Source organism: Stegostoma tigrinum, chromosome 23 (assembly GCF_030684315.1).
Source record: "Stegostoma tigrinum isolate sSteTig4 chromosome 23, sSteTig4.hap1, whole genome shotgun sequence".
In the NCBI taxonomy this organism is placed as follows: domain Eukaryota; kingdom Metazoa; phylum Chordata; class Chondrichthyes; order Orectolobiformes; family Stegostomatidae; genus Stegostoma; species Stegostoma tigrinum.
In genome coordinates, this window is record NC_081376.1 from 14481887 (window position 1) to 14499593 (window position 17707).

The 17707-nt window shown below is 40.8% G+C and overlaps 2 protein-coding genes across 4 annotated transcripts in view; one reads left to right on the plus strand and one right to left on the minus strand.

Annotated features, from left to right (window-relative positions):
• The window catches only part of LOC125462293 (uncharacterized protein C7orf50 homolog), a 335367-nt gene that overhangs the window by 111526 nt on the left and 206134 nt on the right, over positions 1-17707 (plus strand). The window contains exon 2 of one of the 2 annotated variants that reach the window (XM_059653927.1): positions 9032-9076. The exons of the other annotated variant lie outside the window; for it this stretch is intronic. Coding sequence (XP_059509910.1) covers positions 9032-9076 — 45 coding nt within the window. The remainder of the gene's footprint in view (positions 1-9031; positions 9077-17707) is intronic. 2 annotated transcript variants of the gene reach the window in all.
• The window catches only part of LOC125462290 (uncharacterized), a 35686-nt gene continuing 21976 nt past the window's right edge, over positions 3998-17707 (minus strand). For both annotated transcript variants that reach the window (XM_048552156.2, XM_048552157.2), the window contains exon 2: positions 3998-11680. In XM_048552156.2, coding sequence (XP_048408113.1) covers positions 10518-11561 — 1044 coding nt within the window. In that variant the 5' untranslated portion in view covers positions 11562-11680 and the 3' untranslated portion in view covers positions 3998-10517. The remainder of the gene's footprint in view (positions 11681-17707) is intronic.

Here is a 17707-nt window from a genome sequence, read left to right on the forward strand (position 1 = left end):
TTTAACCAGACATTTATTTTGGTTCTGATTTGGATGTTGCTAAGCAATTTAACTATTCCAAACTAAATGTAGGTGGACTTTCCAGGGTATGCACTCTCCTGGATACTGCACTGAGTTCTCTTAGTCCATTTGGATCAAGTGATCTTTGACTTGATAGAGGTGCACAAAATGATCAGTGGTATATATAGAGTGGACAGCCAGAGACTTTTTCCTAGGTGGAATGTAGCTATTATGAGGGGGCATAGTTTTAACGTGAGTGGATGTAGATGTAGGGGAAATGTCAGAGGTAGCTTCTTTACTCAGAGAGTGATAGGGGCGTGGAGTTCATTGCCGGAGAGGGGAGTGGACTCGGCCTCATTAGGGGCATTTAATCAGCTATTAGATAGGCATATGGATGATCGTATAAGGTAGGAGTGGAGGTTAGATCTTAGGTTTAGGGTAAAAGTTTGGCACAGCATCGTAGACTGAAGGGCCTGTACTGTGCTGTACTGTTCTATATTCCATGTTCTAAGTGGGAACCTTCTGCTGTCTCAAGTCTGCATATACGCTGCAACTACAATGGCTTGCTGGCCCGGATCCTGAAGAAAATTTGAACTGTTTCACTGAGGTTTGGCTTTGCTTTGGAGTTTTGCTGTGTGCTGGCCTACAGTCCCTCTGTTCAGGATATGTCCTGAGTGAGGCTATGCAATTGCTTTCTCACAAGTGGTGAGCCCCAAGCTCAGCTAGACCGGCAAGGCTGTCCACTTGCCACATTTTCTGATGCCAAAGCCAGTTGTAATGCCCGTTTGAATCCAGTTGGGCTTCAGCCAGTAGGCACTTCTGCATGGTTAATCATTGATCCAGCACACCAAGTAGTCTCTCAGCATCTCATTAGGTTTAAACTGAAATCACATGCCTCTGCTGGTCATCTTAACCTAGTCAAAAATCCTGATATGGATTCCCCTGGTTCTTGAATTGTCAAGTAAAACTCTGGGGTCATAATATTCCTTGACTAAATCCATCAAATCCTGAAAGGTTTTAGTATCCGTTGCCTCAGTGAAAGTAAGGTTCTTAATAACCGAAAAAGCTGCGGGTCCACAAGCTTCAGAAGCAATACTCATTACTTTTCGAGTCAAGCTTCCCAAATAATGGCATGATGCAGAAAGGCTTACCCCAACTCAAAGACGATTATTGCGAGCAAATTTCTACAGGAGCATGCTTTTCTCTTGCCACCACCGAAATAACTCCAATAAGGTCGGTATCCAGTCACCCTTCATTTACATGTGGAGGGCCCTTGACCCTGATCCACTCCCTCAGACCCAGCTGTTGGAGTGAACAGGATGTCTGATACCCCTGTTCTTATCTGCCTGCCAAGGCTCTCTGACTGGGGGTAATTACCTCGTCCAGTCAGGGAATTCAGGTTACCTGGCTGAACTCGTTACAATCATTACAGTAGCAATAAGTCCAACTACACTTGGTTAGGCATAAATATTAGGATTTTAGGGAGCTGGTCCTGCATCTGATCCCCCTGAAAGGTACAGTCGAACTCCTTGTCTACACCTACAAACTAATTGCTTTCACCATTAGAATAGGTAAAGCAATGTAACAGAACCAGAACTGCTGTTTTTGCACAAAAGACTGAATATAGAATGAATACTTGCCCTAGCTGTGGGATAGCTGAAATATAGAGAATACAGCCTCAGAATAGGGACAAGCCCGAAAGGATTTTCAGGGATACAGTGCTTTATTTCCCCCTGCAACTCCATATTGATTTAGTCTCTTGTTCCTCTGCACCCTCACTTCTGATGGTTTTATTGCCACTAATGGGTTTTGCATGTAAATGTCTAATTGGCTGCACTTTAGATTAGTGATCCTGGTTAATTGTTAAAGGCAAAAACAAAGGTCACAGTGATTTGGTGGGAATTTTTGTTTGGTTGTGCCTGAACCACACCACGGTTATATCAAAAAAAAAGAAACAGACCCAGAAAAATAAAAAAAAACGCTGACCAGGAGATGACTGGTGAGCTCAGATGATCAGAGCTTAGACCTGATAATGCCAAGGTCACGTGTTCAATCCCCTTTACATAGCCAATCCTGTTGGCTTCCAACCACAGCTTTTGCGTGGTCATTACTTCCAATGATTAATAGTTGAAAATAAAAAAGACAGAGTTCTTGTGGCAAAACAAAAAAAAACAGATCAAGTGGGATGTTGTGGCACTGTGGTAGTATCCTTGTCTCTGAGCCAGGAGGCCCAGTTTCAAGTCCCACTTGCCCCAGAGGGGTGTAATGACATCTCTAAACAGGTTGATTATGAAAAATATAAAGCAGACCTAGGGGTCCTTATGGCACAGTGAAAGTGTCCTACCTCTGGGCTGTGGAAGCCTGGGTTCAAGCCCCACCTGTTCCACAGGTGTGTAATGACATCTCTGAACGGGCTGTTTGAAAAATAAAAATGCTGACCCAGTGCGGAACAGTTGTTCAACAATAAACAGTGTTCCTTTCCAGTTGGATTTACTGAGTTATTACAGAAACCGCTGAAAAATATAATAACTGGAACAGAAACATGTACTAATTGGATGATAACTCTGGCTGAAATGTACTGGGTAATTAAGTGGACCTACCTATTTTCTGTTTCCAAAATAGGGGAGTTTTTCTCCTGTCAATAGAATAAGAATTGATAACAGAAGGGAGTACTTTATTTTCAGCTTCATACCCTAAAACTATTTGTTTTAACAATTTTTTTCACTTCAATGAAGATCTGTCATTTTTCACTGCTTGTTTCTTTACTAAAACTATTAATGAATGAGATCAGCTCTCAGTAGGCCACAGAGATTCCTGCGTACCCAGATAACCACGGCAAAATGGCCTCAATTTGCTGATCCTCTGGAGTTGTCAATCAGTTGTGTGAATGGGATCTGAGCCGTGTGGTGTCAGTTTGATTATCTTTGATCCTGATCCACAACGATGTAGTTCATGACTCTGTCTAAAGGTAAATAAAATCAATGATCCTTATGCAACAGCATATTTACACAATTTAGTAGATTTATTTTTCTTTGTCAGTTACCCATGCCCTCTTCCTTAGTTACTGGTTACATTTACACTGACGTGGCTTCAATTGTGGTAAATTTGGATTGCACAACCAAATAGTGCAATATATTACTGTGATGTCCTGTGCAAAGCTGCAAGTTTGTAATGATAGTATTTTAATGATACATTTTGAAGACTTGGGTGCACATCTCTCAAACATCTCAAAGCACTTTACATACAATTTACTGTGAAATGCAGTGACTTGTTATATAGGTAAGCATGTTGGCTGTTACATACACAGCTGGATCCCACACAAAGTCCAACTGCGTGTGATCTATCTTTTAGTCTGATTTTGGTAGTAACAGTATTGATGAATATTCAATCACAGCATGTGAGTGTTGCTGGTTAGGCCAGCATTTTTTGCCCATGCACTTTGAAAATGGTGATGAGCTACCTTCTTGAACCATTGCTGTCTTTGGGATGTAGATACACTCTCAATGCTGATAGAGAGGGCATTCCAAGATTGTGTCCCAGCAATACTGAGGAACAACGAAATAATTCCAGATCAGGATGGTGTATGGCTTGGAGTGGAACTTGCAGATTCTGGTGCTCCCATGTTCCTGCTATCCTTATTTTTCTAGATGGTAGTAGATGTGAGTTTGCAAGTGGAATGATAGCGAGAGGAATGTAACTAGACAGGACGGGCTGTTCTTTTGAAGTAAGCCCCAGGAACTTGAATGTTCGCCTCAATCACAAGATTAAGCATGCAGGATCTCCGTTCGATGTCTGAAGGATGCTACCTGTGATAATGCAACGTTCAGTCAGATTTTGTTTGGTCTGTTGACCTTAATACATACTATATTCATGGTCTGGAGTGGTAGTTGAACTTTCTGAATGAGAAGCATGCTACCAGTTGAGCCAAACCCATGCATTTGTAAGTACATAGCATAAATGTCAGGCTAATTGTATGGGAATATAAGGACAGACAAGACCAAATTAAATAAAAAAAATCAGAATGTACAGTACAGTAACTGTTCAGTTTCCTTTAATTGATTTCCTTAGCCAATGCCTGTCTATGTTCAAGACTAATAACAACAGTAATTCTGTTATCTTCCTCAGAGTACATTTGAAACATTCAGCAGTCTGTACTCTTTATGTATCGGATCTATTCATTAATGTGCCCTATTTTGAGCTCCACCCAATTCCCTTGGAATATTTCAATAAGTTGTAGGTGCTTTGACTTTGCATGTTGTTGCCATTTCTGGCGCCATGGTAAACAGTTTCTTGGGGTGGAACTTGTCAAAGTCCTTTACAGTTTTTCAAATACGTTAAAAGCAGCAGGTGGTCAGAGCGAGGTCCACGCAGTAGTTCAGAGATGTCAGTGAGTTACAACACATTTGATCTAATCCGTCACTGTGGCTATTTCAGCAGAGACCCTTGGTCTTGAGTAGAACACAGAAGCAAAGTAAACACTGACTAATAGAAGAACATGCCTTTGAGGAAGCTTTTAAGAAGGAAGTAAAACAGCAAACATTTGGGGTTGGAATTCCAGGTCATGTATCAGATCTGCAGAATGATGGAAGCGTGTACAGAAAACAAAGCTGGAGGGGTGAAGGATGCACCTTGGAATTTAGGCTGAATGAAGTTGCAGACATATTGAGTGATGCTCCATAAAGATTTGTGAACAAGAGTTTTGAATTCAGTGCATTGAATAATAAGTAACTTGTGTACAATTATGAGAACAGGCCTGACTGAGATTTTAATGCAGGACAAACAGTGACAGTTCCACACAAAGTTGAGTTCATGTAGTGTGGCTAATTGGAGGAATCTAATGATGAGGAAAGAAAATAGAAGAATTTTGGCACATTGGTTTGAGGGAAGATTGGACGTGAAGTATATGGTGGTGGAGTAGTATTTATAATAGAGAGACTTGAAATTTAAGTAGGTGTATTTGATATCCAATTACATAACGTGTACTGGTGGAAAACTGTTTCAAAGTTAAATGTGCAGAAGTAGCTGAATAGGCTGGGGCTATTTTCCCTGGAGTGCCAGAGACTGAGGGGTAACCTTTTGGGAAATATGAAGTCATGCGAGGCATGGATGGGGTGAATTGCCAAGGTCTTTTCCCCAGGTAGGGAGTCCAAAAGGTTCAATGTGAGAGAGGAAAGATTTAAAAGGCACCTAAGGCCAACTTTTTTTATGCAAAGTGTGGTGGTATGTTTATGGAATGAGCTGCCAGAGGAAGTGGTGGAGATTGGTACAATTACAACATTTAAATTGCATCCGGATGGCCATATGAATAGGAAGTTTTCAGAGTGATATGGGCCAAATGCTGGAAAATGGGATTAGATTATTTTAGGATATCTGTTCAACATGGCTGAGCTAGACTGACGGGTCTGTTCCCATGCTGTACATCTGTGACTGTATTGTATGACTGTCATATTGCAAGGCTTGCCACTGGGTGGAAATGTAATGGCATTTTACATTTTTCACAAATTTACTTCTGTACAGAGCCATCAAGTGGTTTGAATCCAGGTCAGTATTGCACTGTATTGTTTTATTACTGAGAAACAAAGGTGAAAAGCTGAGATCGATAATGCACCGAGAAAAATGAACAACATGAGAAGTTAATAGAGAGAGAGAGAGAGAGAGAGAGAGAGAGAGAGAGAGAGGGGGACAGGCATAAAGTTACAAAACCAGCAAGAAATAAACAGTACTGCAAGTAGAATATAATGACACTCTTCCTTCTGATTACTGATGAGATCTGACAGCTTTTATTGCTCTTTCATTAATTTACATTGAATACAATTATAACGTCAGTACGATTTGAAGGTTGTGCAGCTGAAGATAACCTTGAATATAATTTAGTTTTGTCTAATTCACTGAGGAGAAACATCTAAAATAAGAAGTTTTACTGATCAGATCATACTGGCCTTGGCTGTCCAAAGCTGGAAGGTTGTCATAGAAAGGAATCACTAAGGAAAATTCGGAGTCCTGTAGTTTTGAGGACCGAGGAAAGAACAAGCTGGAGTCATGAATCTGAATTTCAACAATGTGGAACATAAGGAAGAGAAAGCATACTGTATCTAAAAAAGTTAATTTTCAGGCGAAGCGGGTAAAGAGGGTAAGGTTAGAGCAGCACTAATTAAAATCATAAATCAGAGCAAGATTAAAAAAGCTGTGGCAGGCAGGTTTTGCCATTGGGAACAAGCAATCAAGCGTTGAGCAGATTTTTGTTATTGTTTCTAGTCATGGTGAATGAGGGAGCTCCTAGTAGAATAGCCTCATCAGATCAAGGAGCAGTATTTTGTTTTGGATGAAGTTGGGCTTCGTAGAGACTGAATAGAGTTGAGATGGGCATGGAGGCTTCTTGAGGTAAATGAAGCAGATATGAACATTTCAATTTAAGTCGGGGGAGCGTTAAGAATGCTAAAGATTAATTTTCCTTTCTTTATAGTCTATCCTCCTCCCTCCACCTTGAAATTGACTTCATTATCACAATCAGTCAGTATTAGGAGCCTAAACTTGCTCCTGACACCCCCGTAAAGACTTTTTAATCACTAGCTAAATGGCCGTTTGGCTACTTGTAACTAAATTTAGTGTAGCAAAAGATAATAGACCAATACCAATGCTGTAACAAGGATTCAATGCTTATACTCCTCCCCTTGTTGCAAAGCATTGCAGGAGTGAATCACAGAATTATTACGATTTGGAAGGAGGCCATTTAGCCTATCATGCTTGCACTTGTTCTCTTGTGCCAAACTCCTATCTTTTCCCCATATCCCTGCACACCATTGGTATCCAAGAAAACATCCAAAACAGTCTTCAATACCTAAATTGAACCTACCTCCATCACATTTTCAGGCAGTCCGTTCCATACCCTAACAATCTCTTGTGTGAAAATGTTATTTTCTCACACCACCCTTGCCTAATTTATATGTCAATTTAAAATCCATTCCCTCATGTTCTTGTTTCTTCAACACGTGGAAACAACTTCATGTCATCTATTCTATGATATTATGACCAGTCCCTCCGCAATTTTTACCTTCACTTCCTTTACAATCCTTGGCTGCGGTACTGATATCTTTTAAATTTAAGTACTAACGGTCTATCCAAGACTTCTTTTTTGTTCATATTCGTCCCTTCAGTTGATAGGGTTTCTTCCACTGTCACCTGGGCCTGGACATCATCATCGTTTATGACGCCAAATGCAAAATATTCATTGAACGCCTCTGCCTCTGTCTGTGAATCCACTTTTTGGTCTCTGACTGTACCACTCCTTTAACTACTCTATTGTGCTTATATTCCTATAGAAAATTTAGGTATTTCCCTTTGTTAGCTTCCAGTTATTTTCTCATTGTTCCTCTTTGCTTTTTGACTTCTCCCTTAAACATTTGGTATTCCTGTTGATTCTAATTCTGTTTTCTGCCTGTCATAAGCAGCCCTTTTCCTTCTAATGTTAATTAATAAAATAATCATGTGAACCCTGGATTTGTTTGTCTTACCTTTCCAATCAAAGGAAATATACCTTGACTGTACCCAAACCATTTCCTCCTCGAAGATGGCCCATTGTTCAATTACTGATCTTGCAAACCAATCTCTCGTTCCAAACAATCCTGCTCAGCTCTGTTCCTGCCCCATTAAAGTCAGCTCTCTGCCAATTGATTTTACTCGCCCTGAATTGATGCATGTCATTCTCTTAACACCGGCCTGAACCTTATGATCACTGCCGCACTAAATGTTCCATTTGGCCCACCTCATTTCCAAGCACCAGGCCCTTGTTGGACTAGATACACACTGTTGTAGCAAAGTCACCTTAATACACTCCAGGGGCACTTGACCCTCATTGCCCCTCACAATGTTGGTATCCCAGTCTTTGGGTAATTGAAGTTCCCCCATTATAACAGTTCTACTACACCTACAAGTAATTGCACCCTTTTTTTCTGTAACTGTGGTTAAACTGACTCCATCTTCCAACCCTCGAAGTGCTCAGGAAAGCTTTCTTTTTAAGAAAAGAATCTTTTTTGCTTTAGTCAACATAATGACTTCTGCAGAGTCACCACTTTTGCTTTACCCTGATTAAATTAATTTGTTAGAGGAAAATATATAGTGTTGATTAAATTAATTTGTTAGAGGAAAATATATAGTGTTGTTAGTGCAGTCATTAGGTAATGGAAAACTGCAATTGGAGATGGATATAAACAGTCGGAATAAACATTGCTGGTCATTGCTGCTCAGTGGATAGTTTTTTTTCATCTAAAGTGGGAAAGGAAGCAGGAGGTAAGTGCCTCTCATCTGTCAAAAGTAACATACTCAGGAATCGCTAACGCACAAGAGTAAACTACCGCATGACATTTCAAATCCTTTATACAGTAATTGTATAATAACTAATGCAAATAAAATAAGCTTCCTGGACCATTTACCAGATTCTTATGTGGCACATGTGACCAGTACACTGCAGTTAGATATCTTTTAATTTTCTGACCTGATTTAGAATGTGGCAAAAATATATATTGCCCTATATTGTAACATCATGTCAGTTGGTACTATTTTGAGATACAGTGTATGAGTAATTTAAGACATGACGTGTAGTATGTACCTGGGAGGAACAGCTGACTTTGGACCAATGGTTCTCAAAGCTGCGCACATGGGAGTTTTCTTCATGTCAGATCTGAACCTGTTATAACTGTGATACAACAGTCAGGATTCTAATGGGCAAAGCAGACAAATCATTGCACTTCCTTTGCCTATTCCTGCAAGTCTACCTATGTACAGTTGATTGGATAGTCTGCACAAGATTTGAATCCATTTAAAGTCCGTTCTCCAAATATATGTGGTTAGAAGCTTCAAGCAATTTAATTTGACGTTTACATTTAGTTAACATGTTTACTAAATTTAACTTACAGTTAACCTTTTTTTACCCTTCAGAATAGCACTGAATATTTTTCATTGTCTGTATGCTGAAGAATACTAAATCAGTTAAGATATAAAATCCTAAAGTCAAAATATTTAACTTTAATTTCAGATCCAAGATGTTAACGGAAGGAAGTTGCATTTTTTGCAGGAGCTGGTATAATCATTTTTATATGTTTTTTAAAGTATGATTTTAATGTTGATCATGCACCTCATTTGTAAATGTGTATTCAGACAATCTTGCAGAAAATGATCCCATTTTTGCTTTCGTTCTTGGAATTAAGTGGGCTATGAATCACTTCACAATATGATTGTTACTTGATTGCAATGCCGTCGTCACTAATTTCTTGCGCGCTTGCTTTATTGGTGGATTATCACAAGTTTAACAAAGTGTTGTTAGCTCATCTCTCCACTAAATACTTCACACTTGCTATTCAGTACTGTTCAATATTCAGATTAATGGGTCTCCACAGCACACATTGGTTGGGCATCTGTGGTTCTGAACCGTTGAGCATTGCCCAACCTTTAAAACAAAAAGTTTTCACTATGGAGGATGAAAAGATTTCACAAGTTTTGAGGCTAGAGGAGGAACTAACTGCAGTCACTCAACAATCGGCTTCTTCTCATCAAAGAAGTTTGGGTATGAGGCCACATTTTAGTAAAATCTGTCACTCAAGCCTATGGTTCTAATCCACTGCCATTATTACAGCACTCCGTTTCTTGAGTAAAAGTAAAATTTGCAATTTTGGCACTGTTGGCGTTCAGCTAATGTTGTGTAGTAGCTCATTAACGTTGGCACTTTACGTAATGCTATCAGTTAAAACGATGGCTGGTGTCATTTGCATGGATTGTTCTGAAGATTTACTGCTGGCTACAATCAAGTGTGGACATTTTTTCCCACTCTACATGCTTTGGAGCTACAGTGCTGTGCACGTTTTATAATCTGTGACCTCCTTGGTAAATAAGGAGTGAAAAGACCAAATCCTGTGGTTTTAGGAGTAGTATGCTGTGAATCTCTTAACTTTGTAACTTGTAGCCTATTTTCTGCAGCTGCATCTGTTTTTCTGCATCTTAAATTTTACAAGACCTTTACCATTTTGATATTAAAAAATAGCAAATCAAAACTTTCTTTGTTTTAAACCAGGGATCATTTGTGTTCATAAAGCGATTTATAATAATTTAACTCTGTTATTCTGTCACTTTTCTAAGCTAAATCTGTGCTTGGCCCCATTATATTTAAAAAAAGGTGTTCATGAGTTGCTTGTACTGTGGATTTTCCACACTTAGATTTTCCATACTTCGTCTTTTCAATGGTGAAACACATATCACTGTAGTAAAGTTGCCCTGAGGGTATTGTCTTCTACCTAATTCCTTCCAGAATGTAGTTGTATCCAGAATGACATTGTAGAGGCTTAAGACTGGGTGTAGGTCATTGTGGAATAGGTCTTCAAAAGAATTTGAGAATGTTCAAGAAGCCAAAGTAGATAAAACCCTACTTCAAAAAAACTTATTGGGACAGAATTAAAGCAGTAGAATTTATCACTGCATTGTTTGAGTTAATTGTTGCAGAATTGTATCCTTCCTGGGTTGCAGGTACTTCAGTTAAGCGATGCAGACTCTTCGTGGTTCCCAGTGATCTCAATATTGGGACTCATGACATTATGGTTTCGGTAAGCATTGATCATGGCTTGGTGGCGCAGCTCATGAAAAATTGCAATGAACATCAAGCACAGGCAGCTCCCAGCAAACATGACTAATTCTCTGATAGTCACCAGAGGCATGAGTTTGAAACCACTAATATGGTGCGATGCGTCCTCTTGAGATTTGTGGAGAAGCAAAATATTATAAATCAAGCGGCAAATAAAAGTCACTGTTACCAGCATCAGAAACACCCGTTGAGGGTGGAAGCACCCAATGTGGTCTTGGTGCTCGTGTGCTTTCTGCAAGCATTTGGAATGGACCAGGAAATGCAGGAGTAAGCCCAGAATGATGAGTGTGGGTATTAAGAATCCAAAGACAAACTTGAGAATGCTGTATTCGTCTGGGGCTTCGAGCGGGTCCACGTGGCAGTTCACTGACATGTTTGGGTGTTGTCCAGCCCCACTTATTGATGTGATCAGGATGGAGAAGGTGATGCTAATGCCCATTACAGCCAAGATGGAGATATACACTTTTTTTAAAGCTCTCCTTGCCACTTCCAGGTGGTCGTATACCAAGAAGAAAATCACAATGTGAGTGTATCCTGTGTAAAAGTAGGAGATATTGAAGAAGAATGAGAGAATGGCACAGCCAAGCGCAGTGGTATTTACTTCCTCTGGTCTGACCACATCAGTGAGTGAGAAAAGAATGAGTGTGAAATCTGCCACTGTCAGGGACAATAGTATGATGTCAAGTTTCTCAAAATTCATGTTCTGCTTATAGTTTCGAATGTTTCTGATGAGGATAAGGATGCCCATTACTAGTCCCAGAAGTCCAAATATACTGTAGATGTAAACACTTCTTGAAACTAAGTTTTGTGCTTTCAAAAACTTGATGATTGTGCGATTGTCTAAACCTAAAGTAAAGTTTTTGGAATTTCCATTGTCTGAGTTCAAGTAATTTGGTAGATCGGTGGCATTATGGAACATTACTTGTGAAGCCATCTCTTCGAGCGTGGATTGCACGGTAATTCAATGTTTTCCAAAAAGCTGCTGATTTATATCCCGTATTGTAAACTGTGGCATTCAGTTTTGCAAATTGAGTTCAGGAAAGTGACAGCAACCTGTGAAGAACAAAGGAGATGATTAGTTAATTTCTATCTACCAAAACATTTTCTTGTGAAATTATAACACAAGTAAGAATGGATTTAGGTATCACTTTGCTCACTGATAACAGGCTTTCCCCCTGTCAGAAGATCATTATTCAAACTCCATACTGGATATTTGAGCACATGGACTAAGATGACTCTTAAGTATTGAGGGAATATTGCACCATTGGAAATGCCACCTTTCTAATAAGATGTTAAAACAATAGCCTGCCTGTGAATTCAGATCCCAGAAAGCATGATCAATTCTCTGATAGCCCCCAAAACCTTGAGTTTTAGATGACCAATATGATGCCTTTCCATATAAATATTAACTTGCCATGATGCGAGAAGCCAAAGAGCTGTAGTGTCACAACAAATATTTATTCTTCGACCAACACAAGGGGCACAGGTTACTTGAGGTATTTTATCTCAGTATCAGTACCTAAGACTTAAGTTTGCTGCTTTGCTTCCGACATTTCAATAGTGATTATTTCAATGGCTGTTAAACCCTTTGGAACATCCAAATGTCATAAAATGCACCATATAAATGCATGTTGGGTCCTTTGTCACACAGAATCTATCTGGTGTAATTGGAAGAAATGTACATAAAACCATTGGGCAGGATCTTACAGGGGCCTATGGTGAGAAATTTGGCAGAATCGCACACGAAATCCAGCGAGGCCTATCCCAACATTTGAAGGAACTCTCTATTGTTTAGCTAAAATCCGAAGGTTGAGGTTAGATTCTCTGTAGGTAACAGCAAGTTGCCTATTAGGGGTGGATTATCACTTGTAATTGACCTTATTAACTTCACATCTTGCTTCTTTCATATTCAGTTTCCTATCCTACCACCTGCTGCAAGCAAACCAGATGCTGAGAACTTGGCCACGTTCAATCATCGGTTCAGGCCAGTCACAGTCAATGGATATGCCTGACTATAATCCAGGGACTGGACAAGGATCAAACTTGTAGGGCTACCACAAACAGTCAAGGGAATCACATGTTGCTTGTCTGGGAGCTACAAAGACAGTGGTCAGGAGTCAGGCCAGTCACGTTTAAGGGTTGTTTGTCAAAGTTGGTCAGAGGTTTCTAACAAATGCCATGCTGGAGGTCTGCCCATTGATTGTTGAGGAGGTTGCAAGAAAGACCTCTCATTACTGACAAGCATGGGGGCAGTCAAGGCAGTGGGAGAAGCACGTGTTGAGGTGGGGTCATGGCTGGTGAACGGAAGTTAAGTTGAGGTATGAGAGGCATATGTGGAATAGCATTGGAGGATATTGTAGGCTATGGGAGGGGGTGTCATTGACAGTGACAGTATCCACAGAGGCAGCATGGATGACCATGGTGGACATCGGTTAGGTATACAGGTGGGACTCAGGGAGCAAGGAGAACAGTTAGAAGCTAAGTTCAATGTGGTGGGTCTCCAATTATAGGAACATAAATTGTGGCAAGATTAGTGGTAATGCAGAGGATTGGACAAGTTTTTTTTAAATAACAAAAGATAATCAAATAAATTTAAAACGAAGTTAAACTTAAGGGAAAAATTTTCAAGTAATATCAAAATGGCCAACAAGAGCTTGTTTATATATATATATATATATATATATATATATGCGTGTGTATATATAGTATGTAAAGAACAGAGGTGTCAATGTGACTATAGGACCTTCATGCACAAGGCTGGAGAAATAATGGGGAATATGAAAGGGCAGAGGAGTTGAATAATTGCTTTACATCAGTTTACACAGTAGAAGACACTAATACCGGTCCACAAATGCTAAATAATCAAAGGGCAAAAGGAGGCAGGGAAATAAATGCAGTAAGTATCACCAGAGAAAAAGGTAGTAGGGAAATTAATGGAGCTAAAAGACCAATAAACTTCTTGGGCCCGATGAGGCATATTCTTGCAAGAAGCCTTAGGTTCTGAAAAATTGCCAGAATATTAGAAAATTGCTAAATGTAATACCTTTTTATTTAAAAAGGGAAGGAGACAAAAAATGGTTACAGTAGGCCAAGAAAATTAACGTCTGATATTGGGAAAAAGTTAGACAGTTGTAAGCAGCAGAGCATTTGGAAATGCATAACATAATCAAACAGTGTTAAAATGGCGTCATGAAGTGGAAACCATCGATGAGAAATTTATTCGAGACAGTCGGAACTGCCAATGCTGGAGAATCTAAAATAACAAGGTGTAGAGCTGGATAAACACAGCAGACCAAGCAGCATCAGAGGAGCAGGAAAGCTGATGTTTCGAGTCTAGACCTTTCTGAAGATGGATGCAGACCCGAAATGTCAGCTTTTCTGCTCCTCTGATGCTGCTTGGTCTGCTGTGTTCATCCAGCTGTACACCTTGTTACCTGAGAAATCTATTAGACTTCTTTGCAGAGGTAACAAGCAGGATAGATAAAGTGGAGGTAGTATAAATTTGGATTACGAGACATATTTGCTAAGATATTCGACATTAGCTTAATGAATAAGATGAGAGCCCATGATGTTGGGGGTAGTATATGAGCATGGGTGGAAGATTGGCTTACTAATGGAAGACAGAGTTAGAGTAAGTTGGTCATGTTCAGGATTAGTTTGTAATTAGTGGAATGCCACAGGGATTAGTGCTGGGGCCACATTGTTTACAATATATAATGATCTGGATGAGGTAAATAAACATACTATATGTAAACTTTGTGGGTAACCCAAAAATGATGGGACAGAAAGTAGTGAAGAAGACACAGTGAGTCTTCAGAGGGTTATAATCAAGTTAGTGGACAAAAACATGACAGATGTAATATAACGTTGGAAAATGTGAGGTATTGCACTTTGGCAGGAAGAATAGAACAGCTGAATACTATTGAAATGGGGAAAGACTACAGAAGGCCATAACTCAGAGGGATTTGGTGAGATGGGTGCTCATACTTAAATTATGAAAGGCTAGCCTCCAAGTTCAGCAGATACCAAGGAAAGGAAAATTGAGGATTATCCAATCAAACATGATCTCATTGAATGGCATAGCAGGCTCAATAGGCTGGATGTCCACTTTGACACCTTTTAGTTTATGTAATGAAGAAGGGACATGGAGACTCTAGGAAGGGTACCTGGTGACCAGCAATGCTCCTTGCCATTGTTTGCCATTCACCATATTGTAATTGCAACTTAAAAATGGCTAGGACAGCACCTGGGGTTTAAAGGCGAAATGTGCAGGATTCATAGAATGTTAAAGGACAAATACATGAAGCATGCCCTTGCACATTGCAACTATGTTTAGTTTGCAATGATTTCATTGATTCAGCATGCACTGCAAATGGACAATTGTGTTTTAGATTTCAAATAGTGGTTAAAACCATGCCATTGGTGCTTGAACATTGAACATTGGCATCTCAATGATGCAAGTGTTTGGGGTAATGACTGAAAAAGAGGAGAATGCTGATGAAGTGGCTCATAACTTGTGAAACTTTCAAGGGAGCTGTGGGAGATGATCACTTTATCATCTGTCTTGTAAGTATTACGATGCAGTCTAGTGAGTGCAATAAGTTTCATGGCCAGTGCCAGCCTGGGATGGGAAAGACGTCAGAGCTCAGCAGGCATTCCTTTCTTAATGTAATAGTTGTTTGTGGAACATTGGTCATTGTGTTTGCCTTTCTAAGAAGGCAAAGGCAAATACAGGATGACCAGGATGAATAGCAAGCTCAGGAGTAGCAACAAACTGCCATGGAAGCCAAGAAATGCCCTGCACTGGCAGGCAACTGCACACCTCCAAGATGTGCATCAGGTCCGCAAGAGGACAGGAGCTTTTTGCCCTGCTTCCTTGTCATGAGTGAAGCGCAGAGAGAGTACAAGCTCCATATGCCTTGTGACACTATGATGGACCTATGCTGGATACTAGAATGGGAACCAAAGGCTGCAGGGTTAGGAAGCCACTGTCCCGGTGGCTGTGAAGGTGACAGTTGCACTGAATGCTTGAGCAACTGGCTGTTTTCAGGAAGTGATGTGAGATTGTCTCAGTCATGCACTGACAAACGTATCAGGACTGTGTGTAATACCGTCTAGTACCATCTAAGCAAGATGACTGTGGTTCATTTTGTTTTCTGATAATTAGGACAGTGCTAAAGCCTGAACAGTAGCGTTTGGAAACATATCTGGTTTCCCCCATGTGAAGGGTGCCATGGATTGTTTGCACATGGCACTGAGAGGGCTGCATAATATACTGCAGAATTCACCAAAAGGAAGTGCTTCCTTTCCATTAATGCTTATATGATCTTTGGCCACTATTAGCACTTTTTGCAGGTATTTGCCTGCTACCGTGGCAGTACCAAAAATCCCACATCCAGGAGCACCCTTGTGTACTTAGTGTGTTTCAGGGTCAGTGGACTTTACAAGGCTGGTTACTAGGAGATAAAGGCTGCCCATTTTGATCATGGTTCTGGTGGAATTGGATCAACTTCTGAAGGCCAGGACGATGACATTGGAGAGGCACGACAGAGCTCAGCTGCTTTGGGAGCCAGGCAGGATCTGATAGAGCATGATATGAGAGAGCAGACGTTCTGATGGAAAAAACGACCTCACTATGTTAAGAAGCGTGCATTTGAATAACTTATCCACAAGGTGGCAGCAATGTGTTTGTTTTCAAACTGTACTTAAGCTTTTGAAATAGGTACACTGACCAGTGAACTTGAAGTACAAAGTAGATTTTTGCTGCTGAAGTAGCCACATGTTCAATGGCACTTGACATAAGTAATGTGTAAAATTTCCAACATCTTGTCAGAAGGAAGAGATTTTCCATCAGTTGCAAGTTGCCACATGATTATGCCCCACTCTATTGTTAGTTTCACCAAAACAACAGCTAGCTCTGAAGCTCCTGATAAATTTCACCAGAGAATTCCAGGATAATAAAATGTGAGGCTGGATGAACACAGCAGGCCAAGCAGCATCTCAGGAGCACAAAAGCTGACGTTTCGGGCCTAGACCCTTCATCAGAGAGGGGGATGGGGTGAGGGTTCTGGAATAAATAGGGAGAGAGGGGGAGGCGGACCTGAGATGGAGAGAAAAGAAGATAGGTGGAGAGAGTATAGGTGGGGAGGTAGGGAGGGGATAGGTCAGTCCAGGGAAGACGGACAGGTCAAGGAGGTGGGATGAGGTTAGTAGGTAGATGGGGGTGCGGCTTGGGGTGGGAGGAAGGGATGGGTGAGAGGAAGAACAGGTTAGGGAGGCAGAGACAGGTTGGACTGGTTTTGGGATGCAGTGAGTGGAGGGGAAGAGCTGGGCTGGTTGTGTGGTGCAGTGGGGGGAGGGGACGAACTGGGCTGGTTTAGGGATGCAGTTGGGGAAGGGGAGATTTTGAAACTGGTGAAGTCCACATTGACACCATTGGGCTGCAGGGTTCCCAGGCGGAATATGAGTTGCTGCTCCTGCAACCTTCGGGTGGCATCATTGTGGCACTGCAGGAGGCCCATGATGGACATGTCATCTAAAGAATGGGAGGGGGAGTGGAAATGGTTTGCGACTGGGAGGTGCAGTTGTTTGTTGCAAACTGAGCGGAGGTGTTCTGCAAAGCGGTCTCCAAGCCTCCGCTTGGTTTCCCCAATGTAGAGGAAGCCACACCGGGTACAGTGGATGCAGTATACCACATTGGCAGATGTGCAGGTGAACATCTGCTTAATGTGGAATGTCATCTTGGGGCTCTGCTTAATGTGGAATGTCTCTCTGATGAAAGGTCTAGGCCCGAAACGTCAGCTTTTGTGCTCCTGAGATGCTGCTGGGCCTGCTGTGTTCATCTAGCCTCACATTTTATTATCCTGGAATTCTCCAGCATCTGCAGTTCCCATTATCTCTGATAAATTTCACCTGTGTGTTTCCAATGCAGATTACTTGCTAATTAAACTCAATGCAGAAAACTAGGCCTGGTAGTTAACAGTATTTGTTATTTTATATTGCAGTCCCATTTGTGGATAGCATGAAATTTGGAGTGTTGTAAACTGAGAATAGTAGAGATTTTCAAAAGGTCATAGACAA